This window comes from Urocitellus parryii, chromosome 10 (assembly GCF_045843805.1).
Source record: "Urocitellus parryii isolate mUroPar1 chromosome 10, mUroPar1.hap1, whole genome shotgun sequence".
Taxonomy (NCBI): Eukaryota; Metazoa; Chordata; class Mammalia; order Rodentia; family Sciuridae; genus Urocitellus; species Urocitellus parryii.
This window is the reverse complement of record NC_135540.1, coordinates 50,443,126-50,458,812: the sequence shown is the minus strand read 5'-3', so window position 1 is coordinate 50,458,812 and position 15,687 is coordinate 50,443,126. Positions and strand designations below refer to the sequence as shown.

General features: G+C 33.0%; 1 protein-coding gene across 1 annotated transcript in view; it reads left to right on the top strand.

The window, feature by feature from the left end:
• Cenpe (centromere protein E) overlaps positions 1–15,687 on the top strand; it is a 78,708-nt gene that overhangs the window by 52,398 nt on the left and 10,623 nt on the right. Inside the window, 7 exon segments of the mRNA XM_077803421.1 lie at positions 1,359–1,463; positions 2,149–2,367; positions 4,265–4,462; positions 5,074–5,274; positions 7,625–7,840; positions 9,880–9,882; positions 14,246–14,358. Of these exon segments, the coding sequence (XP_077659547.1) occupies positions 1,359–1,463; positions 2,149–2,367; positions 4,265–4,462; positions 5,074–5,274; positions 7,625–7,840; positions 9,880–9,882; positions 14,246–14,358 (1,055 nt within the window).

Below are 15,687 nucleotides of genomic sequence, written 5' to 3'. Positions count from 1 at the left end.
GAAATGGAACATTTGAAGAGTCAAATTGAGGCCCAAAATGTATCTGTGAAAACTGTGGATATGGATAACTTGTGCTCTACTAAGAAACTTCATGAAAATCTTGAAGAAATAAGAACTGTAGCTAAAGAAAGCAATGAGCTAAGGAGGAAAAAGGAGTGTCTCAAAATGGAAAGAGACCAGTTCAGAGAAATCATAAGAAAAATGATAGCTAGAGTGAGTTCTAGTAACTGTAAGAATCAAGCTTTATAAAGGGGTGCCAATATGGGTGTTTTTTCCTTAGAATTTTCTTATTTTTGATACTGGGGATTTTGAACTTAGAGGCACTAGACCACTGAGCCACATCCCCAGCTCTATTTTGTATTTTGAGACAGAGTCTCACGGAGTTGTTCAGTGCCTCACTGAGGTGCTGAGGCTGGCTTTGAATTCATAATCCTCTTGCCTCAGCCTTCCCAGCTGCTGGGATTATAGACGTGTGCCACCGTGCCTGGCTTTTTCTTAGAATTTTCAATGAATACTAAAGATAGTGGGAAAACTTACTATAATTTTCATATCAGTAGGAAACACATTTTTAAAGGGGGCCAAATTTTTTTTCAGGAAAACATCACTTTTCATTTTTAAGAAAAAGTTTGTTACAGCAAAATATTCTTAGTAATATAATTTCTAAAGTTTTGTTTAATAAAAAATAGTATTATTCTAAATAGAGAAATATCTGAAGGGATAGATTTAGAAAAGATTAAATATTCCACTTCTGTACCTCTTAATAGGAATCTTGAAATGGTCCATAACTGCTGGTTAGAAGGAAAAAAGAGAAGATGAACATTACAAATGATTATTTGTAGATATATATAATATAATTTTAAAAGCCCAACTGAATGCTCTACAAAATAAAGTAGAAAAAATATCATTTGCAATCTTAGCAGAAATATCAGATGCTTAGGAATCATCTATATATGAGCCATAACTAAATTTATAGAATTTTAATCCGTTACACAAATACTTATTCAACAGGTAGTCATGCTTCTGGGTACTGTAATGATAACAATAAACAAGTAGGCAAAAAATAATTTTTTGTTTTGTACTTTTTAATGAGAAATGTGGAATGTAAATAAGATCTGAATTTTCAGTTCCCAGTTACGAGAAAGAATATGTGAATAGTGTTTGCGACACTTTGGATAGTGGCTTTGCTAGTATGTTTAGTTGGCAGCAATAATTTTAAATACAGAGATTCAGTTTAAGGAACCAAAAGAAATTCTAAAACCTCATTTTCAACTATGAATAACAAATCCCATCTCCAAATAATAAGTATATGATTATACATTATATGTGAATAGTTATGTCTGATTGTTTCTCTGTACCAGGATCATCAGAACCACAAAGAGATCATAAAATATGAAAGAAGTTCACTGTGTGATGGAGAAGAGCACAATACAGAAAGCCTGAGAGAAAAGTGCTTCAGGATAAAAGTAAGTGTTCCCTACACATGCATGTCGGTACTCTTCCAAAGGCTTCCTGAAGCCTAAGATGGAATTTAGATACTTGTGTAGGATGAGTAGGTAATGCCTGGTACTTTTCTAAACATTATAACCTAGTATAGGTATGCATATGTACACCCACCTATGTACATATATAAACAAAACAATCGGAGTTTGTGGTTTTTTTTAAGGCCTCAAGTGTATACGTGAAAGAGGCCAAGGATTAAATTGTGCAGGTATTTGAGACAAGCACGAAGTAGATGGAGGGAATAATGAACAAAGCTCCTGAGGCAGCCAGCCTGTCTGGTGGGTTCGAGTAACACCAAGAATGAGAAAAGCTAGTGAGAAGTAAGGTCAGAATTGATGGGGTTTGAGTTCACTCAAATTTCTCTTCAGACTTTCCCAGTACTCGTTCAAATCATGAATATTCAAAAGACTAAATGAGAATGCATCAAAATTAAAACAGTGGTTATTTCCGGGTTTGTTATATTGGCCAACTTGTAAAAAATTTTCATTATAATCATATATTATTTCTATAATCCCAAATCAATAATGTTTCCATTTGTTTAAATGTCTTGATTTATTTCTTTCTTGTAGAAAGTGTTAAAATATAAGTGTTCTTACAGTTTTACTAGTGGGACTATTTATTGTTAAATCAAATGAATTTTAATTTCAGGAGCTGCTGCAGAGATACTCAGAGATGGATAATCATTATGAGTACTTGAATAAATTGTCTTTTGACTTAGAGAAGGAAATTGAAACCCAAAAAGATCTTTCAATTAGAGTAAAAGCAAACCTCTTACTTCCATACCCACAAACAAAACAGATCCAAAAACTTTTTGCTGCAAACCAGAGATGTTCCATGGAATTCCATAGAGTCATAAAGAAACTAAAGGTACCAGTATCTTATTAATACTACTCTAAATTTCAGTTACAAATTTTAATGTACTTAAGTACTATTTTAGGAGTTGTCATATTTGCTATTTAGTTTACTTATTAAATTTAAATATTGTATAGGTCTGAGAACAGTAAGTTTAGGATTTTTAGTGTTTCTAGTATCTACTCATTCAATAAAAACTGAGCTTTGGAAAAAAAAATGAGCTTTGCCTTTGTGCCTAGATACTGTCCAGGTACTCAGAAGACAGATGAGTCATATCAAAGATCTCTTAATCTGGTAAGGCAGACATATAAAAAGGTAATGAGTGCAGTGATAGAGGTATATGCAGGTTGTATGACATGTCACATGTAAGAATTTACAGAAGATTAGACTATAGTGGAAGCCAAATTCAAGCAATAAATTTTGGAGTTTGTTTTGTAGAAGACAGACAGCCAAAAGACAGTTAAAGTAGCAGTAGTAACAGATGAGATTAACATTTAGGTACTTCATTGCAGAAAAAAAAAAAGCATGAATTTGAGGGAGATAAGCTTAGAAGAAGAGAGAAATAAGGGGCAATTACAATGGTCCAGATGAGATAATATGTGTTACTATACTACTAGGGAAAGTTAAATAGGGACTGAGAAGAGATTGAAGAAGCATTTAGCAGCTTGAAATGGTATGTCCAGGTGATTTATAATGGAAATAGGGAGAGAAGTTTGGATGGAGTTCCAAGATTTGTGATTATCCATGTGTGTAAGATAGGATTAACTGAGAAAAGGAAGAGAATCAGGTATGTGATGCTGGAGAGATCAGGTGTTTAGTTTAGATGTTTCAAGGTTAGAATACCTATGAGACATCTAAGAAGAGAAACCATGTAGGCATTTAACTGTCAGTCTGAGGTTTGGCAGGATAAAAGTCAGGAGATTTGGGACTCATCAGCATATAGGTGACAAGAAGTACAGAAAGGTCATCTAGAGAGCATTAAAAAATCACCTAGACATAACCATTTCAAGCTGCTAAATGCTTCTTCAATCTCTTCTCAGAAGAATAAAAGCTTTGGAAGAAGACAAGAACCCAGAAAAAGATAAATGTCCAAAAGAGACAGTAATAAAAGGGTGTAACATGTATGTTCAGGTATGAAAAAAATCAAAAATTCAGGAGAGAAGCAAACAAAAGTGCTGTCCCTCAAGTCAGTGGAGTGGAGCTCCTCAAAGATAAAGTGGCCAAGAGTGGCAGATATTTATGAAACAAAGGTGTCCCCTCAATTCAATGATAATAGATTTCTTGGTGACCATTGCCAGAGTAATTTTAGTCAAGCGGTTAGGGAAGACACCAGATTATGAGAGGTTAAGGAATTAACAAGTAGGTATCTTTCCTGCCTAGTTAGATGTCTGCCCCTTTAGGTTCTGAAAATCCTTCCACAAATCTTGACAAACAGATATCTAGAACTTATTTGTATGACCCATGAATATATGATATTGAAGCTTAAATGTCTAATGATTCTCAACAAGGAAATCTTGAGGCTTAAAAGACCTTTTTATTGGTTATCCAAGCAAGGTGGGCAGAAGAGGATTTACTTAGATGTTAACTGGGAATCCTTGGTGATTGGCAATTTAACTAACCAAAAAAGGGGCAACAGAAAAAGCAAGATATATACATAAAGAGACCATGTAACATTCTAAATATTTAATTTAAGGTATTTATAAGACACCCTTAGTAGGGTGTCAAAAATATGGAAGTAGAGGTCTGGAAGTTACTCTCCCATGATTCTAAAAAGAGAAATTTGGAGATAGAAGATGGCTCCTCCCTTATTTACTTATCAGAGAATATAAATAAACAAGGTACACCTTCTCACCTCAGTCTCTAAACATGAAAAAAATTAATTTTCTGATTTATTTCATTTTTTTTCTACAAGTATGTGTTAAGCTATATTACAAAGATGAAAGAAGAACAACATGAATCCATCAATAAATTTGAAATAGCTTTTATTGATGAAGTGGAAAAGCAAAATGAACTCCAAATTAAAATACAACACCTTCAACAGGATTATGACATACCATCCAAAGAATTAAGGCACTCCAAACTGAACCAGAGTTTGGATCTACATATTGAGGTATAATTTATTTTAAATAGATTTAATTAGCCTTGTTATCATGTAGAAAAGTACTTTTGCATGTGCTTAAAACTATTTATTTTTATTTACCAGAAATTAAAAATAGGTTGAAGAATAATAACTAGCCAAACATAAAAACTGCCAAATAATGGACTAGCCTCCTTTCAGACCTCCATAGGCACAGAAAAACAGATTTAACTTTAGTAAATGGGAATCCATGGAATCCTAGAATAGAATAAAGTTTTTGGTTAGAATTATATTTCTTAGATTACTTTTTTGTTGTTGTTGTTCTTTTCTTTCTTTTTCTTTTGGTACCTGGGATGGAGCCCAGAGGCACTTAACCACTCAGCCACATTCCCAGCTCCTTTATTTTTTATTTTGAGATAGGATCTCACTAAATTGCTGAGGATCTAGCTAAGTTGCTGAAGCTGGCTTTGAGCCTCCCAAGTTGCTGGGACTGCAGGTGTGCACCACAACACCCAGCCTTAGATTACTTTAAAATATTAAGAAGAATCCATGTTTTCCCTTTTTATAATATTCTTATATTTCATATGATATTTGGATAAAATTTTCCTAATGTTCAGGTGCTAAAGTGCATGTTTCTCACACAGGAAATTCTCAAAGATTTCTCAGAAAATGACTTCCCCAGCATAAAGACTGAATTACAAGTATTTAGTAACAGGAAAAAAATGACTCAGGTTTTGGAAGAGTGGTTAAATACTCCTTTTAATATAGAAGAACTTAAAAATAGCATCCAGAAAGAAAATGATAGCATTTGTCAAGTGAATTACTTCTACCATAATAAAATAACTGTAAGTATTAATTTTTATTATGCTACCTCATTCTGTTTGCTTTTTCTAACTCATTTCTCAGAGGGCTTAGAGTAAATTAATTTTAAGTATGTTTTCTTTAATTTATTTGCATACATTATGAAAAAAGTTGATTTTGTAAAATGTGTTCTTCCTCTAACATATTATGCTTCTTAAGATAATTAAATGTCAATTTATACTTATAAAGGTAACCCAACCTGTGTATAATGTTCAGTTTTCACTCCTGAAATTTGGACTCCACAGCTTTTCTACTCTTCTCTCCCCTTCTCTTTCTCACTTTCAGTAGGAATTGAACCTTTCTCCAAGTAGCTTCAGCCGAGGTGAGGCCTGAGTCAGTTTCAGGGCTGCAGGCAGCTGTTGTGGTAAAGCCATAGACTAGTTGGCTGGCTGCTTCAGCAGGGCCTCGGGACTTCATGAACTTTACTCCTGCTTGTCTCAGAATTATACATGCTGATTCTGAACTTTGAGGATCAAAAATGTGTCTATTTTTTGTATTAATAAACTTTATTTTTTTAGGCTGGTTTTAATTTTATAACAAAATGAAGCAGAAATTCCTGGGAGTTTTTAATGTTAAAGAGTTAGCTTGTTAGTTATTTCTTTCAGAGATCATGACTTTGAAGTTGTTTCTAAAAGGTTATCACTAAGCTCAAGGTTATCAAGGTTTCTCCCATGTTGTCTTCTGGGATTTTAAAGTTTCATACTTTATATTTAATTCTGTATTCCATTGTGAGTTAACTTTTTATAAAGCTTGTAAGGTCTGTGTCTAGATTCACTTTCTTGCTTGTGGATGTCCCTTTGCTCCAGCACCATTTATTGAAAAGACCATATTTGCTCTATTTATGGCTTTTGCTCTTTTGTCAAAAATGAGTTGACTATAGGTCTATTTCTGTGACCTAACTGCATTGATAGATCTAGTCAGAGTTTTGATTTTTCAGTTCTGCTTTCTGTTTGTTATGATGGACTGGTAACTTCTGAATTCTTGACGTGCTGGACCAGAATCTGCAAAATCGAGATTTTTATCTTTGTTCCCTTCATGATCAGTCCCAATGTACTGATTCATAAGAACCAACAACAGGTTGTTAATTTGTTTTACTTTTCAGTGATTATTATATTCATAGTGCTCATTGGTATAATCTCTTCCTTACATAATTGGTAAGATATATAGTATCAAAAGCACTTCTTGTATGTGTGAAATTAGAGCAAAAAGAATAGATTAATATGGTAGCTTCCAAGATTGGTTTTGTGTTTCATATGTTTGAATAGTTCTTTTTTGATACTTTAATTTCATCTGGAGACTATATTTAAAATCACATTGAAAGAAGGGATGAAAAAATGTTTTCCACGGGTAGTTCCTCCTATTTGTAGAATAACCAGAACGAACAAAACAGTAATAGGCTATTTCAAACATACTTGATCACAATCAATGGAGAAAGGCACAAAACAAAATAATCTCTCTATAATTCAAAGCTTTTCTTATAATATTGAGGTATCAGCTGTAAGTAGCTTAGAAAGTAGGGATTGCTGCTGTGTCAGCATGAATATGGCTTCTTTTAGCACCCTGAGGGTAGGAGTCAATAACTTTGTACGATGCAAAGTCAGTAAACCAGAGCCAAAGAGTCCAGGATATCAGAAAGAACACAACTAACTTAAGATCCCGTCCTAGCAGAATGACCATAAAACCACAAAGAAGTTATAGAGGAGACCAATAAGACATTCTTCATAAGAGCAAAAAGTATATCCCATAGGAATTAGGAAGTGTTTATTATATGATTAATTTTAGAATTAGCCTTCATTGTAAAAAAGAGTATTGATGACATGTTATTCTCTGCACAGAAATGAAAGATATCCATATTAATTACCAACGACCAGTTATTTTCCCTAAAAATATTGAAGTTTAAAATGAAGCAGGAAAATAGATAACTGTTAAGTTTATTAGGAGTGTTCTGCTGTTAGATGGCACTTAATAGCTCGTCATCAACCATAACATCTATAATGATTTTAATCTGCATAATTGGTAAGATATATAGTATCAAAAGACTTCTTGTATGTGTGAAATTAGAGCAAAAAAAAAAACTAGATTAATATTGTAGCTTCTCTTCATGTGCTAGTACAGATCCAATAAAGCTGGGATTATCTTACTCTCATAATCAACATCCAATATCTATAATTTCAAAAAATTTGTGCAAATCACAAAGAATGTTCATTCTTTAAAAGCATTGTTCTAGGGTGTTGGGCCTTCTAAATAATGAATTTCAGCATATGCATTGTACTAGAATTCTAGTGCTTGAATATATAAATCATTTTAGAGCTGTAATGTTTTACTGTTCAATAGGGTATAATAAATGAATCAACAGAGTTCGAGGAAAGAAGTGTAACCCGATCAAAAGAATGGGAACATGACCTGAAATCAATAATAGAGAAAAATAAAAAACTGTTTGAAGACTACCAAACTTTGACAGTCTCCCCAATATCTGGTGCCCAGGCTAATCCTATTGTACAAGACAATAAAAATCCTCATGTTACATCAAGAGCTGTACAACTAACAGAGGTATGCAATTTCTTATAAGATATTCTTTAATTTTTAGCTTCATCCTGGAGTCTAGAGCAAAATCATAGTATTGACTACATTTATTAAGGAATGTGAACACAATATTTTGTGTGTGTGATGAGCTAGATATTTATATATAGTTCTGGATATCACTCAGCTAAATAATTTTAAGTCTAGAAATTATAAAGATTTACCCTTTGTATCATAAAACAGAGGTAAATCAAAGCTTAATTTGAATACTAAATTCATATACTATAATTTAAGTGATTACCCATTTAAATTTTTATTACTATATATTATAAACTTCCTAAATCATCTGACTTTATACTAAACTATAATCTGTCTATATGCAAAACCAATATAAGCTTAGAGAAAAATAACAATTTTAGCTTTTTTCTAATTATCATTTCTTTTAATATTGGTTAATATTTCAGTCACAATAAAAAGGGAAGAGGCTAAAATTATAACAGAATAATTATACATATCAACTTGTGTCTAAGAGTCAGTAGATTATTTGAATAATCTGTTACATTATTACTTAACCTTAGGAGTTGTTAAACATTAGAAAATATGCTACCTTATTTTATTAACACACAAATGATTTAGTGGGGATTCTACGAGTAAATTACAATTTATCATTTTTACTTGTAATGAAATGTCAGCCACTACTTTAATAATTAATTACCAGTGGAAACTAGAAGATCACTAGTTTGCAGTTTTTTGATTTGGTGATCTTAAGAGAACTATCATCTGATAGACTTAGAATAGAGCAAAGATGAAACCCATTTACCAAAGCAATAATTTAAAGAAGCAGAAAGAAATTCTGTCTTTGGTGACCCAAGAAAACACTCTAATGGATAAGAAAACATATGCTATTATAATTAGACTACTTTGACAATTATGCAGGAATATACAAGTATAGCGGTGGAACAGAACTGAGTTCAGAAGCCCATTCCATTAAGCCTTAAGAATTTTATATATATATATATACACACACACACACACACACACACACAATTATGGTAATGTTCAACTCTACAGGGAAAAATTGTTTACTTATAATTTGAAACAACGAACTAGTCATCTGGAAAAGAAATAAGACTCACTAAACAAAAAATAAATTCTAGGTGGACCATAAAGCAACAGACATTTCACAGACAGAAAAAAATGTGTGTACATGTGAATAATCTGATAAACATGAAAAAAAATTCAGGTATTTAAGTTTATCCTAAGATAATTTATACTTGTGAGAAACTGGAAATAACCTCAATCTTCATTTGTGGTGACTGAATAAATAATTTATGATATTTCCATGAAATCGGATGCTATGTATCCATAAAAACAAAAATGGAAGACATTTATATATATATTGATAATAGAAAGATCAAAAAAATACTGGTTTAAAAACAGAACTTTATGTTTAGTATATAGTGTATGAGTAACTATTTTTATAAACTATATTCACATGTGCTTAGATACTTAGAGAAAATTCCTGGGAAAGTACACTTGAAAAGTTTAGCAGTCATTGCCTCAGAATCAACTGGGATCTGAGGGGGAAACTACCTTTTCATCATGTACCTTTAAATTTTCCCCGTGTTTACCTTTTTCAATTTCAAAACTAATTAACAAAAGTAAAGGAAAAGGTATTATGTACATTACTTAGAAAATCAGTTAACAAATATATTTCTGATAGTGTTAATTTAAAATGAGTGCTTCTTTAATGTGCTTAGCACTCAACTAACCAGTAAATAACATCAACACTGTGCTGTTTTCACATTCATGGTTTAAGTATTTGTTGACAGATTATATGATTTAAATTTTTGTCATTTTTAAATCCAAAAATCAGTTACTTCCAAATGAAAGCAATACATGTCTATAGATTGAGTGATATTTGGCCTCTCTTCTGGGGATGTGGCTCTGTGGTTAAGCACCCCTGGGTTCAATCCCTGGTACAAAAAAAAAAAACAAAAAACTAATGAATATATGCTTTCTCTAACAGAGAATTCAGGAACTGGAAAATTCCTTACGTGAAGCTAAAGAAAGTGCTGTACATAAGGAAAGCAAGATAATAAAGATGCAGAAAGAACTTGAAATGACCAATAACATTATAGCAAAACTTCAAGCCAAAATTAATGAATCAAATAAATGTCTTGAAAAAACAAAAGAAAAGATGCAAGCACTTCAGGTAACTTAACCTCATTTTATTAGTAAATGCTATCATTTTACTTTAACTGTTAAATTTGACAAATAATTTGATGCTCTGTTCTCCCAGTCTCACCACAACTTCCTATGACATATATATGTCTGAAGCTCATTATTCAATCTTTAAAAGAAGGAACAACTTAGAAATGAAATGCAAGAGTATCTTTTTATTGTTGTTCTTTTTAGATATACATGACAGTAGAGTGTATTTTGACATATTGTACATACATGGAGTATAATTTATTCTAATTAGGATCCCGTTCTTGTGGTTGCACATGGTGTGGAGTTACACTGGCCATTTATTCCTATATGAACATAGGAAACTTATGTATAATTCATTCCACTGTCTTTCCTATTCCCATCTCCACTCCCTTCCCTTCATTCCCCTTTGTCTGATCCAACAAACTTCTATTCTTTCCTCCTCTGCTTATTGTGTTAGCATCTGCATATCTTTTTTTTTTTTTAAGAGAGAGAAATTTTTAATATTTATTTTTTAGTTTTTGGCGGACACAACATCTTTGTATGTGGTGCTGAGGATCGAACCCGGGCCGCACGCATGCCAGGCGAGCGCGCTACCACTTGAGCCACATCCCCAGCCCAGCATCTGCATGTCTGAGAGAACAATTGGCCTTTATTTTTTTGGGGATTGGCTTATTTCACTTAACATGACAGTCTCTAGTTCCATCCATTTACCAGCAAATGTCAGAATAATTTCATTCTTCCTTATGACTGAGTAATATTCCATTGTGTGTATATGCCACATTTTCTTTATCTATTCGTCTGTTGAAGGGCACCTAGGTTGGTACCACAGTTTAGTTATTATGAATTGAGCTTCTATAAACATTGATTTGGCCACATCATTGTAATACACTTTTTTAATCCCTTGGGTATACAATGGTTCCATTCCAAGTGTTTTTAGGAATAGGAGTATATTTTCATGTAAAATATTGGTTAATTTTGTCATGCTAGAAAAGCAATTTTTTAAGATATGTCAACATTGTTTATACTTGAAAATGTGCATTTTTTATTTTTCAAAAATAGTGTGCTTCTTATCTAAATATATAACACCATAATAAATGTATAAACACCAGTAGATTAAGTATGTTTTTATTTTTTTCTACTTGCTGTTCTTATTACTGAGACCCACTTGGTGTCCTGTGGGCTAAATCAGGCCAATTTTCTTTGGAAAGAATGGTGGTTTAAATGTTTTTGAATTTCAGTATCCTTGAAGTCACACCTCTATTCATCGTTTCCTTATCACTCCCTTTTGTTTTGCTCCAACCACTTTTCATAATTCTTTTCCTCAAGTCTGAAACTGATAATATAGAAGTGTGTTTCTGCTTCAGTGTCTCTTCAGCCCACTAAAATTAAGAACAAGTCAAAAATGCCTTCTCTTTTCATGGTTAGCATTCTTCTAAAAAGTCTGATCCATTCATTGAGACATGAGCAGATAAACTAGAGAAAAAAGTTTGAGAGTAAATTTTTAATATTACAAATTAAACAATCACATTTTATTTATTCAATAAGTATTTGCTGAGCACCAACTATGTGGCAACAGAGGAGTCCAGAATATAAGTCAAAGAACTTGCTTTCTGGTATGAGGAGACAGAAAATTAATTGATTTTAAAATGTAAATATATGATACAAAAATGGACTGATGTGGCTTAGTGGTTAAGCACCCATGGGTTCAATCCCTGGTACCACAAAATAAAAGGGAACAACTTGAATGTTTGCCAACAGAGAAAACGTTAGATTATAATATACTCTCATACTAGGATACATTAGGTAGGTGGAGGGAAACAGTGAGTTAGACTGTTGGCCTGAGAAGTAGGTAAAGCCCACCACTGCATGCAGAGAGCAGTCTGATGAGTAAAAGGTAACAAGTAGGAAAAAGGTCTGTGAACCGTTTATTGGTGTGATGTACCCAAAGACAGAAGGCTATATGCTTTTCTCACAGTGGGCAGGAGGGAGAAAAAAAAAAATTTAAATCCCTGGATTGTTTGTTACAACAAATACATTTTGCTCTTATAAAGGGGAAAAAATATATAAATATATGATAAAAAGTATAATAGAAAAAGAAATGAGTCAGACAAGGAGTATGTGGGTTCTGGGTAATGGAGGGCATGTGCAAGCAAAGAGATGATTTTTATAGAGAGAGAGTTAAGAAAAGTCAACAATAAGATGATCTAAAAGAAGTGCTGGGGCAAACTGACTAGAGAAGAGTCTTCCAGGCAAAGGAAATAGCACATGCACAGACCCAGAATCAAATATTCTAGACAGGTTTGAGAAACAAGAAAGTCACTATATTCAGAGTAGAGTGAAGACAGGGGTGGAAAATAAGGCAAGAAGCTGCAGTGAAACAGATCATAAAGGGTCTTGAGGGCCATTGGAGAATTTTGTCAAAAACAGTGTTACATTCTGACTTAATTTCTTTAAAGACTTCTCTTTGAAAAATAGACTTTAGGAAATGGTGATTTTAATTAATTAGGTACCACTACACTCTTTTTAGAACGGCCAAAATCCAAAACATTGACAAACACCAAATCCCAGCAAGGATGTAGAGCACAGGAGCTCTCACTCATTGTGGGAATGTGAAGTGATCTAGCCACTTTGAAATACAGTTTGGCAGTTTCTTAGTAATTAAATGTTTTCTTACAATATTGATGTCAGTGTTGAGAATCAGGTTCTAGTCCTGTTCCCCCAGTTTTGAAGATTAAACATCTGAGAAACTCCAAGACAAGAGCAAAAAGCTTTATTTAAAGGATAGAACAGAGAAAGGGACAGGGGCTCCTCCGCAAAAGAGGGGACCCAAGTTGGTGCCTAAGGGAGTGGGGGTGTCCTTGTCCCTTTTATAGATTTTAGATTTCCTTTGTTCTCATGCCCACTCCTGTTCTCATCCTGCCTGTGGCCAATGACCAAAAACCAGGAGAGGAGTTGCCCAGAAAGGCAGGAAGAGAGTCACCCAAGGGCTACTAATTAACACCTCCTTGCAGGGAGGAACAATTCCCTAGAAGCAGGTAACCTTGGCAACAGGATGGAGGAGGGGAAGTGTCCTGAAGATATTAACATTTTATTTCCTCTTGAATCAGCCCCCATCTTCCTGTCCCAGTCTTTCATTATCTACATTGACTGTCCTTTTGCCCCCCAGCCTCAATATGATCAAGCAGTTGTCCTCCTTGATATTTACTCATTGCACAAAAAGCTATGCATGTGCATTTATAGCAGCTGTATCATCATTGCCCAAACTTAGAAACAATCAAGACCTCTTTTAAGAGGTGAATGGATAAATACATCATAATTATGTTGATACAAAGGAATATCATTTATCAGATAAAAGAAATGAGCTATGAAGCTATGCAGTCATGAAAAGACATGGTAGACATGCATATTGCTAAGTGAAAGTATCCAATCTGAAAAGGCTGCCTAGTATACAATTTCAAATATGTGACGTTAGAGTTGGTGGGGAGGCATACCAGGATGAACAGGTAGAGCATAGGAAATCTAAGAAATTCTAAAGTAAATACAGACTTTAATTAATTAATAACATATTGGTATCAGTTCATTGGTTGTAACAAATGTACCATACTAATAATGCATGAATGTAATAATAGGAAAGAAGGTATGGGACACTGTATACATGGGAACTCTCCATGTTTTCCATTCAATTTTTCTGTATAAAATAATCTATTCAATTTTTTTTTAAGATTTACTAATGCACATGAGTATGTATATGTTCTCTGAATGGAAAGCAGATATATTTGTATCACTGATTGAGCTATCTTTCTGTATAAAAATATTCCCAATAATGTGTTGTTGCTTGAATTTGAGTTCCACTTAATGTTTACATTTCTGCTCCAGCATCTTTTGTTTCCTTTTCCTGCTTCATCTTTGTCCGCCCATTTCATTATTTTCAATCTATCTGTTTCATTTTGTACATAGATCACTTTTTTCATTGCAAAATAGTACTTGTTTTAAGACATAAAAATCATATGTCTATATATATTAGCTTCAAATATACCTTACATCAAATGTTTAGTTACTATTCAACTAGAATTAATGCCTTTCTTGTTTTTCTTATACTTGAAGTGGTTTGCTATTTTAAAATATGTCTACTAGAATAAAGGCAGCTAACTTTTCTTTAAAACCAGAGATATAGGACTACTGTAATCATTATTTTACTTTTCTTTTTTCTGTAACTATTAGGACCAAGTTGCTTTAGGAGCCAAACCCTATAAAGAAGAAATTGAAGATCTCAAAACAAAGCTGGTGAAAATAGACTTAGAGAAGATGAAAACTGCCAAGGAATTTGAGAAGGAGTATGTTATAGCTTTAATTGAACATGGCTTTAATAGCTTTTCTTTCTAAACTACATAAATATCTTTGTATTAGTTAACTTTTTAAAAAGAAACTTATGAAAATATTAGTGCTTTAAAAAAAATACAAACCCACAAATTTTTAAATTTACTAAACTGTCATATAAAGTTTTTTATGTTAATGACAGTTCTGATCAATTAACATACTTTTTTGAATGCTTCCTTCTCAATTGGGTATAAACAACTTAAAATGGCCTTTTCATGCTTAGAAGTGAACATTAAGAACTTATACATGTCTCTGTGTGAGTCTCTGTGTGTGCATATATAAGAGTGTATTTTCTTTTCATTTATAGGTACCTAGGACCCCAGAGCATATTCTTTTTATTAATACACACACACACACACACACACACACACACACACACACTTATAAGAGCATGCTTCTATCTATAATAATGAAAAGAACACTAAACAGAGAGTCAGGGAAACTGAATTAGAAGTGCTGCTCACTTATTAATGCATTACCTTAAACAAGCTCTTTAACCTGTCAGATCCTTCCATTCACAATCAATAAAAGGAGAGGGTTATTATAGGATGTCTTAAGAGGTCTTCTAGATCCTAGCATTCTTCATTCTTCCTAATCTTGAATAAATATCTAATAATCTCTAATTCTGCTCAAAATGTAGCACTCTGTAAGTCTTTGTGCTGCCTAGCTACCTTCCACTATTAGGTCCTTAATTATTTTTTAAGAAAAAAGCTTTTACTTATAGAATCAAAATACTTTTATAGTTTTTGAGAAAGACAGAAAGTCTTAAAATTTATTATTGCCTATTAATATCTAAACCAACAATTCATAAAATGTCTTTCTACTGGGAAACAATGATCAGAATTTGACCTTTGACTCTTTCACCTTAGACCAGACCTGCAATCAGGCTTTGCTTTCCTGACAGTGTAGAAATGAAACTGCTTTTCTCTTTCTTGCTCTGGTAATTGTACCTTCAAGACCATTCTGTGACTCCATGATAGCAGCCCAACTGTTTGTTTTATAGCATCTCCAAATATAACTTGGCTTAATAGCCAATTAATAGCTATCGAGCTTTCAGAAATTTTAGAACTGGTTTCTCAATATTAAGAAAATTGGAGTGTTCCTATAACAAAATACTTGGAATTTGCTGGCATTATAGCCATAATGGGCATCATATAAAGAGAGATTATGCAGGATGATCTACCACTACTTATGGGTACTATGCTAATACAATGCATCATATTACAAAATTCTTGACAAAGATTCTGTTTATTCTTCCATAGAAAATTAGTTGCTATATTTTTATT